Source organism: Manis pentadactyla, chromosome 4 (genome assembly GCF_030020395.1).
Source record: "Manis pentadactyla isolate mManPen7 chromosome 4, mManPen7.hap1, whole genome shotgun sequence".
In the NCBI taxonomy this organism is placed as follows: Eukaryota; Metazoa; Chordata; class Mammalia; order Pholidota; family Manidae; genus Manis; species Manis pentadactyla.
The window spans coordinates 79,357,532-79,382,791 of record NC_080022.1 but is presented as its reverse complement, the minus strand read 5'-3'; the positions used below and the strand labels follow the sequence as shown (position 1 = coordinate 79,382,791).

The following is a 25,260-nucleotide window of genomic DNA, read 5'->3' as shown; positions in this document are numbered from 1 at the left end:
TCACCTACAATGAAAAACAGTTTATTTCTGATAGTGCAGTGGTAGATCAGCCACTGGTATTGCTTATAAAGTGTATATAGAGATAGATATTTTTTTAATTGCACAGTTATTTATTTAATTAGGGTTGTAATAAATGCTATAAAAGAGATACTTGATACATCTAAATAGACAATCCTTTTTCCAATTGGATTTTTTCAGTTAATAACGCAAGACACCTCTCCAAATACAAATATTTGCTTTTCACTATATCATTCATATATCTCTCAAACACTGGAAGTAAGAATTTACTTTTTTTATGAAGACACAAATAAAAAAAGGATTATTAAGGGCTTTCTGACTTATTTTTACCTTTGTAGTTTATGAAACACCACAAAGCACTTGACTTTGAAAAGCAGAGACTTCACCTATGAAAAAATTTTCTGTAGATTTCTTTTGAATGCGATTGCTAATATCACAGAAACATTAAGAGATTTGTTGACAAAAGTGAACTTGATATATGTGCAGGAAGTCATTCATTATTTATAGACTTGTAAATACATGGCCGCTTCCTGACTTATCAACCATCATAATTGTGGCACTTGTCATTTGATAAATAAATTCTATTTTTGTCCAGTTACTAATTTGAAATTGAAAGAAATTCTTCTAGGAATTTCTTACTGCAAGAATATTATGTGAGATATTTCTGTATTTTTTTGATGCCTAGAATTTTAATATTATACCATTAATTCTTACAACAGTACATATTAAAATAATAAACTCTTAAAAATACTATTTCAACATTTATATAGCTTAAAGGTTAACATAACATGGGCTCTGTATTCGATACTCCCAATTAACAGGACTGCCAATTGCTATCTGACCCTGCTGAGTCTTCTTAGTTTCTTTGTTATTGAAGTCGAAGTTGTGGTGAAGGATAAATGAAAATACAAAATGTTCAGCACGTGCCTGGTACATAAGGAACACTCAGTAGATGTTGGCTGCTATTATTATCAGCATCATTATCATCTTTATACACTCCTAAGAGCTGTTTCATACTGAGTGGATCAGGAATGGGAACATCTTAAATGAAACAGCTACATCAGAAGTGGTCAAGGCTTGGGTGCAATGATAGTTGCTATTAAACCACATTGAGGTTCTCTTGGCTTTGATGACTTCTTTCTTTCAAAAGTTTCTCATTCTTTTCATAACCACAAGGCAACCTCATAAAACCCCAGTTTTTGGTTTGGTTTGTATTAAAGTTTTTGATGTAATGTTGGTTTCAGGGTTTTGATTGTTTTTGTTTTTTCTTTTTAATCTGGGAAAACTATAAAATGAGGGGGACCAGCCATGCTAAATTATCCTAAAGAGACATGGAACTAGGAGTTTTTGTTTGCCAGTGTTCACAGCCCATGTCCCCCCGTGGCACTTCCTCCTGGTAAGCAGCTGGAAATGCTGCTGTGTGTTGCAACTTATTTTCAGGCTGTGTGGTACCAGTGCCTTTCCTGACATTTCTTATTCCACTCTGAGCTAGTTGAGTCAAAAGGCTTCATAAGTAAGGAGGTGCTCAAGATGGCAGCGTGAGTAGGGCGGCAGAAATCTCCTCCCCAAACCATATATATTTTGAAAATACAGAAAATACAACTATTCCTAAAAGAGAGACCAGAAGATACAGTAAGACAACCAGGCTACATCTACATCTGCAAGAGCTCAGCATCTCACAAAAAGTGTAAGATACAAAGCCATGACCCGGCGGGACCCAAGCACTCCCCCCACCCCAGCTCACTGGTGGGAAAAAAAGAATCAGAGTGCGGAGGGAGTGGAAGCACAGAACTACTAAATAACCAGCCCTACTAATCTGCACCAGGAGCACAGACACACATTGCATGGTGTACTGGATATTAGAGAAACTGAAAAGTAAAACCTGAGACAGAGACTGCAAGTGGGTCCCCACAGCCAGCTCCCCTGGGACAAAAGAAAAGCAGGCACTTTAAAAGTCTTGAAGGGACAAGGGTTTAACAGGTGGACAAAATCGTCCCAGCACACTCAGCCCAGCAGGCTGGGAATCTTAAGGAACTTCACACGCCTTAACCCCAGGGTGGCAATGTAGCTCTGAAGCCCCTCACGGTGATAAGCAGCCTGCTGTTCATTCCACCCACTGGCACTGCAAGTGAACCAGCTGACCCACCATTGCTGCGGACCAGCTGGGGACCAGCCCCACATACAGCAATCACACAGAGTCTACTCCCAGCAAACAGCTAACCGGGTCAGACCCAGAGGCTGCCGCCAGCATGCAGCTGCCTGGCACAGACAGAAGAAGCCAGCACAAAATCCAAAAGGCACAAAGGGGTGCAGTTCTCACAGGAGAACATGCCACGTGCCTGCGAACCCCGGCAGTGCTTCAGGCCATCCAAAGGGTGGACCCACCCATGGCAGCTCAGGAAATTAAACCAGAGACTACTCCCTGTGTGTGGGTAACTGGCACAGGCATCGGAGAAGGGCAGGGAGACCAGGAAGCAAGAAGGGACTTTGTCTCCCAGCTGACACATGTGCCACTTGCCGGCGATCACTTCTATCACCGTGAAAAGGCAGAAGAACCTGGTCCAGTCCAAAATCACTCAAATAATGCCAGAGAGAGGGCCTAGCGAGAAAGATATAACCAATGGTCCTGAAAAAGAATTCAAAATGAAAGTCATAACCATGCTGATGGAGCTGCAGAGAAATATGCAAAAGCTAAGGGATTAAGTCCGGAGGGAGATAACAGAAATGAAACAATCAATAGAAGGATGTAAGAGCAGACAGGATGAGGTGCAAAAGACTGTTAATGAAATAGAAATCAGAGAACAGGAAGACAGAGAAGCTGAGGCAGAGAGAGATAAAAGGATCTCTAGGAATGAAAGAATATTAAGAGAACTGTGTGAACAATCCAAATGGAACAATATTTGCATAATAGGAGTACCAGAAGAAGGAGAGAAAAAGGGATAGAAAGTGTCTTTGAAGAAATAATTGATGAAAACTTCCCCAAACTGGGGAAGGAAATAGTCTCTCAGACCATGGAAGCTCACAGATCTCCCAACACAAGGGACCCAAGAAGAACAACACCAAGTCATATAAAAATTAAAATGGCAAAGATCAAAGACAAGGACAGGGTATTAAACGCAGCCAGAGAGAGAAAAAAGATAACCTACAAAGGAAAACACATCAGGCCATCATCAGACTTCTCAACAGAAACCTTACAGACCAGAAGAGAATGGCATGATATAATTAATGCAATGAAGCAGAAGGGCCTTGAAACAAGAATACTGTTTCCAGCATGATTATCATTTAAATTTGAAGGAGGGATTAAACAATTTCTGGATAAGCAAAAGTTGAGGGAATTTGCCTCCCACAAACCACCTCTACAGGATATTTTAAAGGGACTGCTCTAGATGGAAGTACTCTTAAGGCTAAATAGATGTTACCAGAGAAAATAAAATTACAGCAAAGAGAGTAGACCAACCAAATAATAACTAAAGGCAAAATTAAAATCAGCTATCCACAAAAGCAGTCAATTGAAATACAAAAGAGTACAGAATAAAACATATATAAAGAATGGAGGAGGAAGAATAAGAAAGAGAAATAAAGAATCATCACACTAAGTTTATAATAGCTTAGTGAGTTAAAGTTAAATGGTTAGATAGGAAAGGAGCTACCCTTGAATATTTGTTAACCATGAATCCAAAGCCTGCAATGGCAATAATTACATATCTATTGATAATCACCATAAATGTAAATGGACTGAATATACCAGTCAAAAGACACAGAGTAATAGAATGGATAAAAAAGCAAGACCCATCTATATGCTGCTTACAAGAGACTCACCTCAAAACCAAAGACATACACAGACTAGAAGTCAAAGGATGGAAAAAGATATTTCATGCAAACAGGGAGAAAAAAGCAGGTGTTTCAGTACCTGTATCAGACAAAATAGACTTCAAAACAAAGAAAGTAACTAGAGATAAAGAAGGATATTACATAATGATAAAGAGGTCAGTCCACCAAGAGGATATAACCATTATAAATATCTATGCACCCAACAGAGGAGCACGTACATATGTGAAACAAATATTAAGAGAATTAAAGGAGCAAATACAATGCAATGCATTCATTTTAGGAGACTTCAACACACCACCCACTCCAAAGGACAGATCCACCAGACAGAAAATAAGTAAGGAAACAGAGGCACTGAAAAACACACTAAAACAGATGGCCCTAACAGACATCTACAGAACTCTACACTCCAAAGCAGCAGGATACACATTCTTCTTAAGTGCACATGGAACATTTTCCAGAATAGACCACATACTAGGCCACAAAAAGAGCCTCAGTAAATTCAAAAATATTGAAATTCTACCAACCGACTTCTAAGATCAGAAAGGCATAAAACTAGAAATAAATTGTACAAAGAAAAAAATGGCTCACAAACACATGGAGGCTTAACAACATGCTCCTAAATAATCAATGGATCAATGACCAAATTAAAACAGAGATCAAGCAATATATAGAGACAAATGAAAACAACAGCACAATGCCCCAACTTCTGTTGGATGCAGTGAAGGCAATTTGAAGGGGAAAGTATGTAGCAATCAAGGCCTATTTAAAGAAGAAAGAACAATCCCAAATAAATAATCTAAAGTCACAATTATTAAAACTGGGAAAAGAAGAACAAATGAGGTCCAAGTCAGCAGAAGGAGGGATATAATAAAGATCAGAGAAGAAATAAATAAAATAGAGAAGAATAAAACAATAGAAAAAAATCAATGAAACCAAGAGCTGGTTCTTTGAGAAAATAAACAAAATAGATAAATCCCTAGCCAGACTTATTAAGAGAAAAAGAGAATCTGCACACATCAGCAGAATCAGAAATGAGAAAGGAAAAATCACGATGGTCACAACAGGAATACAAAGAATTATTAGAGTATACTATGAAAATCTATATGCCAACAAGCTGGATAACATAGAAGAACTGGACAACTTTCTAGAAAAATACAGCCTTCCAAGATTGAGCAAGAAATATAAAGAAAATCTAAACAGACCAATTACCAGCAATGAAATTGCATTAGTAATCAAAAAACTACCCAAGAACAAAATCCCGGACCAGATGGATTCACCGCTGAATTTTATCAGACATTTAGAGAAGACATAATGCCCATTCTCCTTAAAGTTTTCCCAAAAAATAGAAGAGGAGTGAATACTTCCAAACTCATTCTATGGAGCCAGCATCACTCTAATACCAAACCAAGCAAACACACCACAAAAAAAGAAAACTGCAGACGAATATACCTGATGAACATAGATGCAAAAATACTCAACAAAATATTAGCAAATCGAATTCAGAAATACATTGAGGGTCATAACACCATGATCAAGTGGGATTCATCTCAGGGATGCAAGGATGGTACAACATTCGAAAATCCATCAACATCATCCACCACATCAACGAAAAGGACAAAAACCACATGATCATCTCCATAGATGCTGAAAAAGCATTTGACAAAATTCAACATCCATTCATGATAAAAACTCTCAACAAAATGGGTATAGAGGGCAAGTACCTCAACATAATAAAGGCTATATATGACAAACCCACAGCCAACATCATATTTAACAGCAAGAAGCTGAAAGCTTTTCAACTAAGATCGGGAACAAGGCAGCAATGCCCCCTCTCCCCACTTTTATTCAACATAGTACTGGTGATCCTAGCCACAGCAGTCAGACAAAAGAAGGAAATACAAGGCATCCCGATTGGTAAGGAAGAAGTCAAACTGTCACTATTTGCAGATGCCATATTGCACATAAAAAAATCTAAAGACTGAACTCCAACACTACTAGACTTGATACCTCAAGTCAGCAAAGTTGCAGGATACAACATTAATACACAGAAATCTGTTGCTTTCCTGTACCCTAACGAACTAGCTGAAAGAGAAATCAGGAAAACAATTCTACTCACAATTGCATCAAAAAGAATAAAATATGAGATTCAAGATGGTGGCATGAGAGGTGAGATGGAGAACTCCCAAAACCCCAAAGAGTATGAAAATACAGTTAATACAACTAACCCTAAAACAGCAACAAGGAAGAAGGCTGCACCAGGCTGCATACAGACCTCACGAACAGAGAAGACCTCACAAAGCAGGGTAATGTACAGAAGCCTTGATTCGGTGGGACCTAAGCCCATCTCCCACCCCAGCTCACTGGCAGGAGGAAGGAAAATGGAGCAGGAAGGTGGTGGAAGCTTCGGACTCCTGAACACCTAGACCTGGAGCTCTGCTTTGTGAGCAGAAACCTGTGTTGTGTGGTGCTCTGGACGTTGCGGAGCTCGGACAGGCAGAGTGCTTGACAGACTGAGATTCTGGCACTTTGTGGAGGAGGATTGCGTATCTGGCTGCTCTGTGTCAGAGGAAAGGCAGCCAGTCTGAGAGGCTTCCTAGCAGCAAGAGGGCTGCTGAAGGGGTGGGGTTTTCACGGAGCTTGCTGCGTGGGGGAGGGGAGAGCTGGACACGGTTGTCTGGGTGCACTCAGCCCAGCTGGTTGGGAACGTTGAGGAACCTCAGGTGCCCCATGGCCCTAGCTGCCTACTCAGCTCCGAGGCCCACCACTGTGACACGCAGCCTGCTGCACCTTCTTCCTAGCTTGCTGGCACTGGTTCGCAAACCAGAAGTCATTGTGCTAGCGTCAGGCCAGCTGGAGGGAGGCCCCGCCTACAACAGCTAGAGATGCAAAACACAGAGGCTTACACCTGTGTGCTTGGCCCACGGGCTCTGACACTGGAGACAGGCACCCAGACAGGAATCAGGAAACAACTTTCCTCCCCCAAGCACCAGCACCACTCCCCTGTGATGCCGAACCTCACTCTAGGGACTGAGCAGCTCCAGAGACTGGAGCTTCTGGGCACTAGTGGGCACCACACAGAAATATGAAACGACAAAAGAACATAGTTCAGACCAAAATCTCACAAACCCCAGAAAAAGAGCCAAGTGAAACTGAACTCACCAATCTTCCTGAAAGAGAGTTTAAAATAAAAATTATAAACATGCTTATGGAGGTACAGAAAAATATTCAAGAACTCAGGAACGAATTTAAGTCGGAGATTCAGTCATTAAGAAATTCTGTATCTGAAATGAAACATACAATATAGAGATTTAAAAGCAGATTAGATGGTAGTAGAAGAGACAGTAAATGGAATAGAAATTAGAGAAGAGGAATACAAAGAAGCTGAGGCACAGAGAGAAAAAAAGAATCTCTAATAATGAAAGAATATTGAGAGAACTGTGTGACCAACCCAAACGGAAAAATATTCGCATTATAGGGACACCAGAAGAAGAAGAGAGAGAAAAAGGGATAGAAAGTGTCATTGAGGAGGTAATTGCTGAAAACTTCCCCAATCTGGGGAAGGAGACAGTCTCTCAAGCCATGGAGATCCATAGATCTCCCAGCACAAGGGACTGAAGGAAGATACCACCAAGACATGTAATAATTAAAATGGCAAAGATCAAGGATAAAGACAGACTTTTAAAAGCAGCTAGAGAGAGAAAAAAGATCACATACAAAGGAAAACCCATGAGACTATATCATCAGACTACTTAACAGAAACCTTATAGGCCAGAAGGGACTGCATGATATATTTAATGCAATGATGCAAAAGGGCTTGAACCAAGAATACTCTATCAGGCAAGGTTATTTAAATTTGAATGAGTGATTAAACAATTTTCAGATACAAAAGCTGAGAGAATTTACCTTCCACAAACCACCTCTACACTGCATTTTGGAGGGACTACTATAGATGGCAGTATTCTTAAGGCTAAATAGATGTCACAAAAGGGATAGACAAAGACTACAGGGTATGATACATAACATACAAAGAATGGAGGAGGAAGAAAAAGGAGGGAAAAAAAGACCTTTAGGGTGTGTTCATAATAGCATACGAAGTTAGTTAAATTAGACTGTTAGTAAGGGAATTACCATTGAACCTTTGGTAACCACGAGTCTAAAGCCTCCAATGGCAATAAGTACATACCTTTTGATAATCACCTAAATATAAATGGTATGAATACACCAATCAAAAGACATAGAGTTACTGAATGGATAAAAAAACAAGACCCATCTATATGCTGCCTGCAAGAGTGTCACTTCACACCCAAAGGCATACACAGACAGAAATTAAAGGTATGGAAAATGATATTTCATGCATCTAATTGTGAGAAAAAAGGAGTTGCAGTACTTGTATCAGACAAAATAGATTTCAAAACAAAGAAAGTAACAAGAGACAAAGAAGGACATTACATAATGATAAAACGATCAATCCAACAAGAGGATATAACTATTATGCACCCAACACAGGATCCCCCTACGTATGTGAGACAAATACTAACAGAATTAAAGAGGGAAGTAGAATGCAATGCTTTCATTTTAGGAGACTTCAACACACCACTCACTCCCAAGGACATCAACCAGACAGAAAATAAGTAAAGAAACAGAGGCACTGAACAACATATTTGACAGATGGGCCTAACAGACTATAGAACACTCCATCCAAAAGCAACAGGATACACATTCTTCTCAAGTGCACATGGAATATTTTCAGGAATAGATCATATACTAGGCCACAAAAAGAACCTCAGTAATTTCAAAAAGATTGAAATTATACCAACCAGCTTTTCAGACCACAAAGGTATGAAACTAGAAATAAATTACACACACAAAAATGAAAAAGCCCACAAACACATGGAAGCTTAATAACATGCTCCTAAATAATCAATGTGTCAATGACCAAATAAAAACAGAGTTCAAGCAGTGTATGGCGACAAAGACAATAATAATTCAAAAACACAAAATCTGTGGGATGCAACGAAGGCTGTGCTAAGAGAGAAATACATTGCTGTACACGCCTACCTCAGGAAAGAAGAAGAACCCAAATGAACAGTCTAAACTCACAGTTACTGAAACTAGAAAAGGAAGAACAAATGAGTCCCAAGTCAGTAGAAGGAGGGACATAGTAAAATTTAAGCAGAAATAAATAAAATTGAGAAGAATAAAAAAATAGAATCAATGAAAAGCAGGAGCTGGTTCTTCGAGAAAATAAATAAAATAGATAAACCCCTAGCCAGACATACCAAGAAAAAAAGAGAGTATACACACATAAACAGAATCAGAAATGAGAGGAAAAATTACTATGGACACACAGAAATGCAAAGAATTAGGAGAGAATACTATGAAAAATTGTATGGAAACAACTGGATAACCTAGAAGAAATGGACAACTTTCTAGAAAAATACAACCTTCCAAGGCTGACCAAGGAAGAAACAGAAAATCTGAAGAGACCAATTAGCAGCAACAAAATTGAATTGGTAATCAAAAACCTTCCTAAGAATGAAATCCTAGACTAGATGGCTTCATTGCTGAATTTTATCATACATTTAGTGAAGACCTAATACCCATCCTACTTAAAGTTTTCCAAAAAGTAGAAGAAGAGGGAATACTCCCAAACTCATTCTATGAGGCCAACATCACTCTAATATCAAAACCAGGCAAAGATAACACACACACACACACACACACAAATTACAGACCAATATCCCTGATGAACATAGATGTAAAAATACTCAATAAAATATTAGCAAACCAAATTCAAAAATACATCAAAAAGATCATCCATCATGATCAAGTGGGCTTCACCCCAGAGATGCAAGAATAGTACAACATTCAAAATCCATCAGCATCATCCACTACATCAACAAAATGAATGACAAAAACCACATGATCATCTCCATAGATGCTGAAAAAGCATTTGACAAAATTCAACATCCATTCATGATAAAAACTCTCAACAAAATGGGTACAGAGGGCAAGTACCTCAACATAATAAAGGCCATATATGACAAACCCACAGCGAACATTATTCTTAACAGAGAGAAGCTGAAATTTTTTTCTTCAAGATCAGAAACAAGGCAAGGATGCCCACTCTCCCTACTTTTACTCAGCATGGTTCTGGAGGTCCTAGCCACAGCAATCAGACAACACAAAGAAATAAAAGTCACCCAGATTTGCAAGGAAGAAGTCAAACTGTCCCTGTTTGCAGATGACACAATATTGTACATAAAAAACCCAAAAGAATCCAGTTCAAAATTTCTAGATCTAATATCTGAATTCAGCAAAGTTTCAGAATACAAAATTAAAACACAGAAATTTGTTGCATTCTTATAGACTAATGTTGAACTAGCAGAAAGAGAAATCAGGAAAACAATTCCATTCACAATTGCATCAAAAAGAATAAAATACCCAGGAACAAACCTAATCAAGGAAGTGAAAGACCTATACCCTAAAAACTATAAGACAGTCTTAATAGAAAATTAAGTGGACACTAATAAATGGAAATTCATCCCATGCTTCAATGCAATCCCTATTAAAATACCTACAGCATTCTTCAGTGAACTAGAACAAATAGTTCTAAAATTCATACGGAACCACCAAAGACCCCAAATAGTCAAAGCTATCCTGAGAAGGAAAAATAAAGCAGGGAGGATCTCGCTTCCCAACTTCAAGCTCTACTACAAAGCCACAGTAATCAAGACAATTTGATACTGGCACAAGAACAGGGCCACAGACAGACCAGTGGAACAGAATCAAGAGCCCAGAAGTAAAGCCAAGCATATATTGTCAATTAATATATGATAAAGGAGCCATGGATATACAATGGGGAAATGACATCCTCTTCAGCAGCTGGTGTTGGCAAAACTGGACAGCTGCATGTAAGAGAATGAAACTGGATTATTGTCTAACCCCATTCACAAAAGTAAACTCAAAATGAATCAAAGACCTGAATGTAAGTCATGAAAGCATAAAATGCAAAAGAATATATATAGTAAAAAATCTCTTGGACATCAACATGAACAACTTCTTCATGAACATATCTCCCCAGGCAAGGCAAACAAAAGCAAAAATGAGCAAGTGGGACTATATCAAACTAAAGGACTTCTGTAGAGCAAAGGACACCATCAGTAGAAAATAAAAGAACATCCTACAGTATGGGAGAATATATTCATAGTTGACATATCCGATAAGGGATTGACATCCAAATTATAAAGAGCTCATGCAGCTCAACAAACAAAAAACAAATAAGCCAATTAAAAAATGGGCAGAGGAGCTGAACAGATACTTCTCCAAAGAAGAAATTCAGGTGGCCAATAGTCACATGAAAGATGCTCCACATCCCTAATCATCAGGGATATGCAAATTAAAACCACAATGAGATATCACCTCACGCCAGTTAGGATGGCCAACATCCTAAAGACAAACAAATGTTGGCGAGAATGTTGAGAAAGGGGAACCCTCCTACACTGCTGGTGGGAGTGTAAACTAGTTCAGCAATACTGGAAAGCAGTGTGGAGTTTCCTCAAAATAGAAATACCATTTGACCCAGGAATTCCACTCCTAGGAATTTACCCTAAGAATGAAGGAGCCCATTCTGAAAAAAAACATATGCACCCCTATGTTTATCACAGCACTATTTACAATAGCCAAGAAATGGAAGGAACCTAAGTGTCCATCAATAGATGAATGGATAAAGAAGATGTGGTACATATACACAATGGAATATTATTCAGCCATAAGAAGAAAGTAAATCCTACCATTTGCAGCAACATGGATGGAGCTAGAGGGTATTATGCTCAGTGAAATAAGCCAGGCAAAGAAAGACAAGTATCAAATCATTTCACTCGTCTGTGGACTATAAGAACAAAGAAAAAACTGAAGGAACAAAACAGCATCAGACTCACAGAACCCAAGAATGGACTAACAGTTACCAAAGGGAAAGGGGCTGGCAGTTGGGGGATGGTTGGGAAGGGAGGGATAAGGGGGAAAAGGGGGCATTACAATTAGCACACATAATTTAGGGGTGTGGGGCCATGGGGGAGGCAGTATAGCACAGAGAAGACAAGTAGTGACTCTATAGCATCTTACTACACTGATGGACAGTGACTGTAATGGGGTATGTCGTGGGGACTTGATAATGGGAATCTAGTATCCATAATGTTGCTCATGTAATTGTACATTAATGATACCAAAATTTTAAAAAAGGGCTTCATAGAAACAAATGAACAAAAGCTGTGTTTTGTAAGTAACATTCCCCCCATCATGGGAAAGTATAAAAACTAAAACAAATAGTTTATACTCCATAGCTTCATGTTTTAACATTGCCACTTTAGTGCAAATTCTGCAGCTCAGTAGTTTTGTGTCCTTGAACAAGTTACTTCTCTGTGCTACAGTTTGTCCTGCATATAATAGAAGGTTGTACAGACTTAAGAAAGTTGGTACTCTATAATATTGCCTTTTACATAGTGAATGCTCAGTAAACGGTAGCTACTACTAGGATTAGTATTACCATTATTCTGTTATTATGATTCTACCAGTTTGCTCTACCAATGGCATATACTGCTGGTAATAGAAACCAAAGTTTACAAAGAGCTAAAATTGACATGATAAAATTTTTAAAAGACTAAACATTGCTAGAAGTATCACTTTCCTGACCATGTTTAGACCTATAAAAATTTGAACAGGGAAAACTGGAAATGGGAGAAATTACAAAAAAGCAATTTCAGAAGTTCTAATGGGTGAAATTTGAAATAAACCGAAAAACAACAATAAAATCTCTAGTCAGTAAATCTTAATGTAAAATTTATGCTGTATAAGGTTTCTCCAGAAAAAAACAGAACCAATAGGATTCCCACACAGACAAGATTTATTGTGAGCAATTCATTCACACCATTATGAAGACTGAGGAGTCCCACTGCCTGCCATAGGCAACTAGAGTCCTGGGAAAGCCAGTGGTTCGATTGCAGTCCAAGAGCAAGGACTGAGAACCAAAGAGCCAAGGGTATAGATTCCAGTCCAGGGCTAGGAAAAGAGCAGTGTGCCAACTCAAGCAAGCAGGCAGGAAGAGAGTGATTCTTCCCTGTCTCTGCTTTTAGTTCTATTCAGGCCCTCAGTGGATTTTGGATGAAGTCCACTCACATTGACAGGCAATATGTTGAGTCATCTGAGAATACCCTCACATGTTTAATCACCTAGAGTAATGTTTAATCTGGGTATACCATACTCTAGTCAACTTGACACCTAGAAATAACATCGTAAGTCCAACCCTTGTCAATTTGGCACCCCCTTTAAACCATGCTTAGGCTCCTCTTAAAGACAATTACAACAATGTCATAATTCTGCCTGATGTGATAGTTATCCTGTGCACATCCCAAAATGCATCAGTGCCTTCCTCAGAAGAGGAGGTTAAGTCCTTGAGTAATGTTTTCTCTTCTCAATATCCTGCAACTTAAATATCACTATGATATAAAATTAACAATACTTAAATACTGTGATGTAAAATCAGGGCATCTTACATTACATAATAAGGGAATAAGAGGAAAGAAAACATTCACAGTAAAATAAGGAAATAGTCTTGACATTTACAGTTCTCATTTCTGTAACTGGTCACATGGTTGCAGCTAGTATTGTATAACTGCCTTCTTTCACTAACTGCTCTGTATTGCCCTTCCCTTCAACAGGTACTGTAGTGGGTCATGTTTCTTTGCCTGGTGGGGTCACCCAAACCTTCATTCCTGAAGGGTCTGGGCCATTCGTAATCCTTCCTGGATTAGATTGTAATTTTTCATTGACCTTAGGCACAGGGTATGATAATAATAGGAGATACCCTAAATGATCCCCTATGTCCCAGATAAATTCTTCCTAATCTACATTGTGGAGTAGTAGTCCAATTTCCTTTGATAGGATCAGTCACCCCAGCCAGCACCATTACTTCATACTTCGTCTATTGATTCAGAGGCATAAGGTTCCCAAAGTGGCCAGTAAGTCTTAACTTCCAGGTTTGTGGAATCATTGTGTCCCTGGTGGAAGCACTCCTCCCTCTGGAACTAAGACCTCTGGACCAGCAGGGTGTAAAGTCACAATGCAAACATTTTGCTGCTGAGTCACCAAGGGTAGTAGTAATGTTACTCTCATTTCCACCCCTTGATACCTGGATCTGTAAATCCTGATTGTGGGGAAAACAGCACCATATATTAATGCTGACTGAGAGCTGGCATATTTATCCTCCTGGAGAATGTTGCCCCAGCCCTGCAAGGTATTGCTGTCTGGCTGACACTAACTGAGGCTTCATATAGCCGTTTCACTGTTCTGACACCCAGCTGCTTTAAGATGTTAGAGAACGTGTAAGACTAGTGAATTCCATGAGCATGGGCCCCTGCTGCACTACTTTACTTCTTCTTTGAGGTAAATTCCTTGATTAGAAGCAGTGATGTGTGGAATACCATAACAGTGGATGAGGCATTCTGTAAGTCCATTGATGGTAGTTTTCATAGAAGTATTGCATGCAAGGCAAATCTGTATACAGAGTAAATGTCTTTTCTAGTAAGAACAGGAACAAAATTCTGCCCCTTCCATGATGGAAGATGTCCAATGTAATCAGTCTGCCACCAAATAGCTGGCTGATCTCCTTCAGGGAATGGTGTTAGGTCAGGGGCTCAGTGTTGGTCTCTGCTCCTGTCAAATTGGACACTCAGCTCTGGTCAAAGCCTCGGTGAATGGAAGTCCAGGTTGATAAGCCCATGTATAACCTCCATCCCTGCCACTCCTTGTCCAGAAGTCCCTGTGACTCCTTGTTCAGCAGCCTACTGGGCAGTGACAGGGTGGCTGAGGAAAGAGGCTGACAGGTATCCACAGAATAGGTCGTCCTATACAGTTGATTTTTTATATTCCCTGTGGAGGTCACCCTTTGGCAAGCATTCACACAGAATATTAATGTCTTCACTTTTTTAGCCCATTCAGAGAAGTCTGTCTACATGTTTCTTTCCCAAATTTCTTTGCCACCAATTTTCCCTTCCTCTATATTAAACCAAGGAATGTCCAGCATTTCTAGTTCACTCACTGTCTGCATTTCAGCCAACCAAATGCTAGAGCCTTTTCCAACTCCCTAAGCTGCAGCACTAAATGCAGTCTTTGTTTAGTAGGCCCGTATCAATATTAAGAATGGATGCCAATGAGAATACTTTTTGTTCAGTAAAAATGAATGTGGATATAAGGGATAGGGGTAATTGCTGTAGAGAAAAATTGATAATGCAGTGAAATTGACTTTGCGGGGTTAGATTCATTCTGAATACTTTAGTGTACTAAATGCTTGTATAACGTGTTTGTGTTAAGCATGGAATCAAAACTTCTGCAGGCTGAAAACACCTACCCAGGCCAGGTGTAGGGATTGTAAAAATGCCCTCTGTGCATTACAACTTAGTATGAAAGGTAACATAACATTAAATAATACTCACTGCACATGCTGTAAGCTAGTAGGGTATATGTAAGACTACTGCAGTAGTCTGAAGAGATGGGGGCATGAGTAAAAACAAGGACAATGAAGGTGGGAGAGGAGCAGACAAGTCCGAGAGATAACTGAAAAGAAAAAGATTTTGTTGCTGAATTATATGAGTTGAATAGAAAAGGGGAAGTTTTGACTTGGTCAGTTGTTAGATGGTGGGATCCTTAGCAGAATAGTGAATACATGTGAAGGAAAATGTGGGGAATTCAGTTTTGACGTGTTGAACATGAGGTGAATATGAGGCCATCCAGATGGAGACCAGCAGAACTTGTGAAGATCTGGGCTGAAGATACGAACTTGAGAGTCATCACTCTCTATCTGTGCATCTGTCTCATCCTCAGAGTTCCATCATGTTATGTCCTCTCTCCCTCCCTCCTCCTTCCTGTCCCTATCTCCTTCCCCTTTCCCCTTTTTACTATTTTGTATGTTATTCCTTGGTGATTTTGTCCACTGTCTATAGAGACTGTATACAGACAGTACCTGTTATTTATAGACAGTGTTGTACTGCCTATATATGCACATACAGACTGTATTAGACAGTGGGTGAAATCACAAGATTAATCTACAAAATAAGGTTAATGGGAAGATTGAGAGCACACAGTATTGAAACCCTGGGGACTACTGATTGATACATACCTGTAAACAAATACCTATATGAAGTAGTAGAATTGGCAGAGAAGACAGAAAAGATAGGCAGTAGAATCATGGAAGAATAACAGCTCAAAACCTAAGGGAGAAGAAAGTTTTAAGTGAGAGCATCAGTTGTGTTAAATTTCATAGACTGGTGAAGGTAAGAGCTAAATCAAAGGGCTTTCCATTGAATTTTTATATTGTTAATGGGTATTGATATCATTAGTGATTAGAGCAACTTCATGAGGGATAAGGACTAAATCTAGTTTGTAGTGGGTTGAGGAACAAATGGGAAGCATTAAAGAAGAAATGATGTGTACACTATAGAATTTATAATTTATCCCTTGAACAGTAGAGGACAATTAGAAGTTGTAAGTTTTATTGATGAAAACTTATTCCCAATATTAGTACAGTTTTTTGTGCTTGGTTTGATCAATTGGTTTATATCAGATCAATCATTCCCTTCATGCCTTTTGGGTTTGATGTATTCCTAGGGATCTTCTAACAGAGTCTTAATGAACAAACCTGACCTGCAGTAATCAGGGCTTTGGATTAAGGACAGAAAAACTCTAGTATTACTCATAAAATAACTATGATCTCATTAAACTAAAGTTATGACACCCCTAGTAGTTTGGATGTAGTCATTCCAAATGAGTGCCTTTTCCAAACTATTTGGTAAGGTAAGTATTTGCTAAGGTGATGTATCTGTTGCAGGTGTACTTTTATCCAAATATTGTTTTAATAGTATCAGAAAATTATTAGGAGAAAAAATGTGCAACATTGAATTAAAGTCCTCATTGCTTGTTAATAAGTGAACTACTGTTCATTTAAAAATGACATCTTTTTGGATTACTGAGGCTAAGGATAAGGGTGTATCATGTGCTTTAAGTATCTAATAGTTTTTAAATAGAGTTTTACTTTGACATCCCTTTTGTTTCTCATGTATTGAAGAGTAAAAGGAACCGTGGTTATGCTGCTTCAGTAGGAGATTATTGTCTGACTATTTTGGAATTTTGAGTTGTCATTTTCTTTTTACTATGTGAATTAAATATGAAGTGATAGTTTACTTGAAGTCTTTTATAATGGTGAATTAGGTATCTTTTTTGCTTTTTTAGAACAACTTTGTATAGAAACTAATTTAGAAAGGAGTTTCTTAAATGGCTGCATTGGTATTCACATTATAGAGAAGGAAAGAAAATGAAAAGGTTCCACTTCCATGGTTAATTTCATGCAGCATCTGTTTTTTCTCTGCTTCCAACAATCACTTATCTTTAATTTTTCACACATATCTTTAAAGAGAAATCTGTATTTCTACAAATACATTTTTTGAGGGATTTTAGATGGTTTACATTATTGTGGATGCCTTGTTTTTCTATTAGATTAAAATAGAATTTTCAGTAAATGTGTACTTGTCCTCTGTAGTCTATAGTAGTGCTGTCCAATAGCAATATAATGGGAGCAACATACGCATTTTAAAATGCCTTATTAAAAGGAGTAATTAGTAATTACAGATAAAATTAATGTTTTTGTTTAACTCAATGTATTCAAAATATTATTTCAACCTGTAATCAGCATAAAAATTAATAATGAGGTGTTTTACATTTTTATTTCATATTAAGTCTTTAAAATCCTGTTTGTATTTTATACTTACAGGCCTCTCTCAGGTTTGACTAGCCATAATTCAGCTCCTTGGTAGCCGCATGTGGCCAATGGTTATGCTATTTGTACAATAGAGAGTCAGAACAGATTCTTAGTATTTGGATGGATACATAGGTAAAAGGAGGTATTTGTCTTCTGTGAATTGGATTTGATTAGTGTAATAACCAACCCCCAATACCCAATAATATGATCATTTATATATGTATCAAATTTGGACTTTTCTTATTCATTGGAATGTTAATTGGAGGAGATAAGCTAGAAATACTGGGTAAATGGAATTTTTACTGTTTGTTTGCTTGTAGTAACTATATTTTATAATTGCATTTATTTTTTATTATTATACATGTGAAATTTCAGTATATGTCTATAACTTGTAGCATAAATGCAGTTCCATCTACAGTGAAGATTTTGTGCTACAGCTAGAGAAGGAATTGGTCCAAGCCCGTCTGAGTGAAGCTGAGTCTCAGTGTGCACTCAAGGAGCTGCAGGATAAAGTCCTCGATATAGAGAAGGTGAGAACAACATGGATGCTCTCACTGCCAAATCAGAGGGGACATGTGATAAATATTACTGAGCAGTTAAATCGGACTTGGTGTTTTTACACATTAGGAACTTTCCAAATTAGTTACTAAGAGAGGAAAGAAAAAAATGTATAAGATTTCCAGTTATTCTTTGTTGTAGCCATACTACCCAAAACACCATATTTAAGGAAATTAGAACCCTTATAGAGGAACACAACTAGAATAATTTTGATATGAATAATATTTAGTGTTGTTGAAGAAAAACTTAGGGGATAGAAATTAATCATTGTCTTCAAATATTATATCTTTATCTGTAAGAGGCAGGATATGACTAATACATAAACATTTCAGAGAAAATTTCATCTGAGTGTAACTGTTATATCTTAACCAAGTTACAACAAGCCAGCATAGGATATACAGGAAGATCCTAGTCTGAGATATACTTACTAAGGAACTTTAAGGATTAGATAAGTAGTGAAAATAAAAATGCTTTTAGGTTTCTGAGAACACTTAGACTTGAGAGTCTGTATTCTAGATCTCACTCTGAATCTGTTTTTGCATCAATAAAATCATTGATGGCTTGAGCTCTGTGTTGAGTTTGTTCCTTTTACCCCTAGGTAGTATCTAGCTATTGAATCAAAAGCTCATAAATAATGGACATGAGAGCCTCAAGTTGTTCTTAAGTTCTTAATGAATAGAGGAGATCATAACTACAGTTACTAATGGAATGCTTTTGCTAGAAATCTGCTTGCTGTTTATATATTATTTTTGGAAAATTTGTTCTTTGTTGAGGAAAAAGCCAGTAAGAATGCTGTAAAAAATGCTTAACAGAATATTTGGTCTCTAACAGGTGTATTCTGGGCTCTATATTTAGATAAGAGTCTGGATCTTTCAGTTTTGAATATGTGGTAGAAAGAAATATCCTTGGATCCAATTTAAAAATGGATTTCTTAAGTAGCTTTGTTGGTATGCATATTGAAGAGTAGAAAGGAATTTGGAAGGTTTCATGCTTCCTCTGATTAACTTCTTGTAGGATTCTCTTTTTGTGCAAATGTAGTAAATTTCTGATTTGTAATTAAGAAAATATTTGAAGTTCATCATAAAAATGTATAGTTGCAAGAATAATTTTATTGCATCATCTCTGTGGGCTAAAATCTTCATGTTCACCATGAACTATTTTAGAGATAGAAAATTTCATAGATTCAGGACTTGAAATCTCAATAGTACCTCAGTTTACCTAAGGAGCTACCAGGGTGTAATTTAGGATCTCTTGGTCACTGACAGACAGGGCTACCCTATATCCTCAGCTGTGTCTTTCAACATGGTAGGAGATTAATCTAAATTTTGTATCCTGGAAGCAAATATTTAGATCACTTTGGCATTAATTTCTTACTGGTGATATAAATAGTGACTAATGTACAGAGATTTTACACTCGTTTCCAAAGTGACATGCTGAGAAAATACATCAAAACAGATTTTGGACTATTCTTTTGCATAAATCTTTAAAATGTAAACAATGTTCATGCTTTGCTTGAAGTCCTAATGCGAGGTTAATAAATGTATTACCATGTTGAAAAACATTTTTAATCCTATTGCTCCTTAACTGGTTAGTATTTTATTAAACAAAGAAGAGTTAGACTTTCTGTGACCTCAAAATTACATACAGTTATCCTCAGACATCCCTGGTGTGAGTGTAAAACAGTGCAGCCGCTTTGGAAAAGTTTGACAGTTTTTTAAAAGTTATTTATAGAATTACCATCTGATACAGCAGTTCTGCTGTTTGGTATATACTCAAGAGAATTAAAAATATACATCCACACAAAAACGTTCACACAAATGTCCATAGCAGCATTATTCATAATAACCAAAAAGTGGGAGTAACCCAGATTTCTATCAACTGATGAATGGATAAATAAAAGGTGGTATATAAATGCAATGGAATATTATTTGGCAGTAAAAAATGATGAACCTTGAAAACATGCTAAGTGAAAGGGGTTAGTCATAAAAGACCAATAGTGTATGTTTCCATTTATATGAAATATCCAGAGTAGGCAGATCCACAGAGATGGCAAGTGGATTAGTGGTTGCCAGAGCTGGGGGAAGAGGAATGTGGAGTGACCACTAATGAATATATGGTTTCATTTGGGGTGATTAAGATATACTGAAATTGGATCATGGTGATGGTTGCACAACTCTGTAAACACTCTTAAAAACCTCTGGCTAGTATACATTAAAAGGGCAAGTTTTATGGTTTGTGAAATGTATCTCAAAATTACATAAAATTAAGTACAATTTCATATGGGACAAAATAGCTCTTACTATATATGCTGTATTTTAGTACTTGAAACTTAAAATCCTAAATTAAATTTTTTTTGCTTCAGAGAAATAACTCCTTTCCTGATGAGAATAACATTGCAAGGCTTCAGGAGGAACTCATTGCTGTGAAACTGAGAGAAGCAGAAGCTATTATGGGTTTGAAAGAACTTAGGCAACAAGTCAAAGATTTAGAGGAACACTGGCAGGTATATCAATATATTGTATGCTTTTTAAAAAGAGGGCAAAATCTGGACACACAATTTGTGTGAGTTTGAAGTACCCGATGACCAACACTAGAATTTGAGTTTAAAGTGGAAAAGGCACTGTTTAATGTATAAAACTGACACATTTGTTAAAGTATCTTCAAGCCATTTTCCCTTTATAATTCTTACAATTAAGCAAGAGATAAAAGAGGAATCAAGTTGTATTTTTGTTGTTGTACCATTGTGATTTATATAACTTTTCTAAAGAACTATATGAAATTTTTCCTTTATATAATACATATTTCTTCCCTGTTGATATTAAACCCATGGGTCAGTATGACACATTGGAAGGATGACACCAATATAAATTTGTCTGTATATTTGTAACTTTTGAAAATTGGTTATTTCACAAAATAAACCAGTTAGCTAGTTATATGCCCACAAAGTTTATTCACATATGAGGGAAATTGTTGACAAGGAACAAAAAACCAAAATCTGTAAGACAGAAGGGAGAGAGGGAGGGGGAAGAAACTACACATTGTTACAGAGTAGTGATTTGAGTTTGAATTTGGGGTGGGAGATGCATATAGTAAAGACAGAAATTAGTCCTTGACATTGCTATGGCTTTTTTTTTCTTCCAAATAAAGGTAGTAATATAAACTGGAAATTAAAAATGAAACTGATCCTTCACCATGGATATTTTGAGAATGCTGCTGTTCCAATATTTCTTCCTTAATTCATGAATGGTCCCATTTTTTTTTCTTTTCTTGGTATTTCATTAAAAATAATGTGGTAATTTCTCCTTAAAAAGTTAGAGTGAGAATTTCATTTTTAATAATTAATCCATAGTGTAAAAAATTTGAGTTATATAAGAGTTTGTAGCCCATATCTGCCACTTACTAGTTGCATGACTATTCTGAAGTTAATCACAATTTCCATTTTGTTATCTATATAATGAAGATAATGCCTAATTTTAAGATGTGTATGAAGTACTTAATATAGTACTGGGCCTAAAATAAGTTCTCAGTAAAGTTAGCACTCACTTTGATACTAGGAATATTTATCACAATATGATTTTTTTGTTTCAGCGCCACTTAGCTCGTACTGCTGGGAGGTGGAAGGACCCTCCTAAGAAAAATGCTGTGAATGAGTTGCAAGATGAACTAATGACCATTCGACTTAGGGAAGCTGAAACACAGGCAGAAATAAGAGAAATAAAACAAAGGATGATGGAAATGGAAACACAGGTATGATGGAAAAGCCTAGTAGCTTTAACAAATATCATTAGCAGATCAAAAGTTTGTGCACAGATTGTACCATCCATAGAATATAGCTAAAAGGTGGACATAGAAAAATGTCTGCAATTTTCTAGCCCAAATGAAAAGGGCTAAAAGTTGTATTCTTTGATATGAGAGATTTAATCATCTTTGACCCATTCAACAAAGTTTAAGCAATTCATAAAACTGTATTTGACTTGGTTGCCTTTATGCACAGCTTGAGGGAAAATATTCTTGTTGAGCAAAATTTCTCCATCTTGACACTATTAATAACATTTTTGGACCAGATAATGCTTTGTGGTGGGGTCTGGCCTGTGCTGTAGGATGCGAGCAGCATCCCTGGACCTCTGCCCACTCGAAGCCAGTCTCACCGCTGCCTGCCTCCCACCCGAATCCCAGACAGGCTGTGGTGACCAAAAGCATCTCCACACATTGCAAAACGTCCCATTGGCAGCACAATTGCCCCTGGTTGATGGCCTCTGATGTAGAATATAATGTGAATGATGCTTTCTGAAGTTGTGTAATGTGACTCTGAACAGGTAATTCCAAAATTACACTTATTTCTTCTTGAGTCCTTTTCTCTAATAAAATCCTGTCTTAAATATACTTGACTTAAAATCTGTAAACTCCTTTTTATGAAACCCATTTGCATTATAAAAATACATTTGGTTTTTATGTGTTACATTTGTGTGGACTATATTTTGTATACTCTGTAATGTTATTTCATTTTCAAAATAGTCAGTAGGGGGCATAGTTAACTCAGGTATCATTCTGTATACCTGTGTGTGAAATAGTCATCCCACTTTGAACATGCTAAATGAATATGTAAATCCTTTAGAGTAAATATATCTTGTTTTACATTGTTCAAAGGTATTTCCATGTATTTTTCATTGTAATTAAGATTATTGTAGAAATCTAGCTTTTATAATGGATAGTTTTATTTTTATAATCAGATTTTATCTCAGTATAGATACTAAGGGTGCAAACACAGCTTTTGAACCAGTGTTCAGGTTTTACTTCAAAGTGTATGTAGATGAATGAATCAAATTCAGAAAACATGGTTTTGAGGAACTTTTGCATACAAAACACTGACCAGCCACCAAAGAACTTAGCAGTAGAGAAATCAGTCATGCGCAAACTATATTTAATGTAATTCACTATATGAGGTAATAGATGTTAACTATAATTTATGTGGTGATCATTTCCTAATAAACATAATTCAAATCATTAAGCTCTACACCTTCAGCTTATACAGTGCTGTATGTCAATTATATCTCAGTAAAACTGGAAAAATAATTCAGAAATCTGGTAATTAAGAGAGTTAGTTGAAATTGCTATGGAGAATAGCAGGGGAATATTATTTGAATGAGGTGGTTTAGTGCAAAGCTTCCTAGGAAATTTGTACTTGAATTGTGCCTGATTAGTGAATATGATTTTGGGTGGATTTTACTGGAGGAGGGATGGTGTAAGGCACTGCTTCCTAAGTAACAGTGCTTGAACTGGTGGTGACCCATGAAGTTTCATTGCAAAATGGGAAAAATAAATAAAACAGCATGCTGTAAGACTCTGAGGAGGTCCATTTAGTGACTATACCTTAGTCAATTGAGAACTCATACCTCTGAGATCTTTCCATGTGCTGGTTTTCACTATTGCAGACAGCGCTGCTCTGAGCTACTTGTACCTGTCTCCTTGTGGGTATCTCTAAGTCTCTTCAGTATAGAGGTTCTTCTGTTTTGTGTGTGCCACAAACCCCTTTGGCAATCTAGGGCCTATGTGCCCCTTCTCAAAATAATGTTTTTGAATGCATAAAATAAAATACATAAGATTGCAAAGAGAACTGGCTATATTGGGGTAAGTTACCAAAATACTGAAAACAGACAAGTTTGTGGTACAGGAAACACACACAGAAAGATACACAACACATTCCCATTGCTGGATTCAGGTCTTTAATATTTTACATTTTTGAATGTGTTAGATTGTTCTATAATTTCCTTTTGGGGGAGACTCTTATCTGGTTTTGGTACCAAGGTTATACTAAGCTTGGTAAATGAGTTGGGCTGTATTTTCTTTTTCTGCTATAAGAAATTTTATATATGTTTGGAATTACCAATTACTTGAATATTTGCTGAAATTTATTCCTATAAAAAGTCTCATTTTGTTTTCTGGGAATAGTAACTATTGATCCCAGTTGATGGGTTAAAGGTCTTTCAGATTTTCTGTTTCTTCTTAACTCTGGCTTGGTAAGATATGTTTCCCTAGGCGGCTATCCATTTCATCCTAACTCTCAAATTTTTCACTTATGATTGTTGTTACAGTGAATTTATTACTTAGCATTTTTTATTCTTTTGTTTCCATACTTTTTTGGCTTTCTTTGATTGCTTTGACTTAAGCTGTTTACTAGTGTCTTTGATATTTCCAAATGTGTAAGTTTACTTCATCAGTAGTTCACGGCCTTATTTTGGTTTAATTGCATTGTGGTCACAGAATGTGGTCTGTTGAATTTTATTTATGTTAGATCAGACTTCTTCATTATACTGTTTGTATCTTCTGTATCCTTTCGTGTGTGTGTGTGTGTGTGTGTGTGTGTGTGTGTGTGTGTGTGTGTGTGTGTGTGTGTGTGTGTGTGTGTGTGTGTGTGTGTGTGTGTGTGTTACCAGATCTTTGCAATTTTGAAAAAGGCTGAAAATATTCTGAGCCCCTTTTAGAAGGACATAAAAATTTATAATTGTTATTTTTTTGTAGTAAAATGAATCTTGATATATTGACCCTTTTTGTCCTTAAGGATGTTTTTTATTTAGTCTATTTGTCTTATAGTTATGCAAGCTATTTATTGTTTAGTATTTTTCTCATGTATCTTTTTCCATCCTTTCAATATCAAACTGTTTAACCTGTTTTCATGTCTGACAAACAGCATATACATGAATACTTTTTAGAACCCAGTCTGACAAATGGTTTTACACATATACTAAATACCGCTGAATATGAATATACTAAATATATGAATATACTAAAAATCACCGAACTGCATGTACACTTTAGATTAATTTTATGATGTATGAATGTTTTCTTTTTTCAGCACTTTAAGTCACTCTTCTTGTAAGCAACCATTCAAGTCAGAATTCTGTTGTTAATTCTCATAAAAAATGCAGTCTCATAGTTTCCTTTAGCTGTCATATTTAGCCCATGTTTTGTGATTCTGTTTGGATTAATATCTTCACCTTGCTAGCTATATTTTTTGTTCCATTTGTTCTTTTTTTTTCTTTTCTACT

General features: G+C 36.9%; 1 protein-coding gene across 8 annotated transcripts in view; it reads left to right on the top strand.

Annotated features, from left to right (window-relative positions):
• EVI5 (ecotropic viral integration site 5) overlaps positions 1–25,260 on the top strand; it is a 245,425-nt gene that overhangs the window by 144,863 nt on the left and 75,302 nt on the right. For 6 of the 8 annotated variants that reach the window (XM_057500425.1, XM_057500424.1, XM_057500422.1 and 3 more), the window contains 3 exons: positions 18,052–18,186; positions 20,577–20,717; positions 21,803–21,961. In XM_057500425.1, coding sequence (XP_057356408.1) covers positions 18,052–18,186; positions 20,577–20,717; positions 21,803–21,961 — 435 coding nt within the window. The remainder of the gene's footprint in view (positions 1–18,051; positions 18,187–20,576; positions 20,718–21,802; positions 21,962–25,260) is intronic. The other 2 variants (XM_057500426.1, XM_057500423.1) reach the window with 1 other exon arrangement.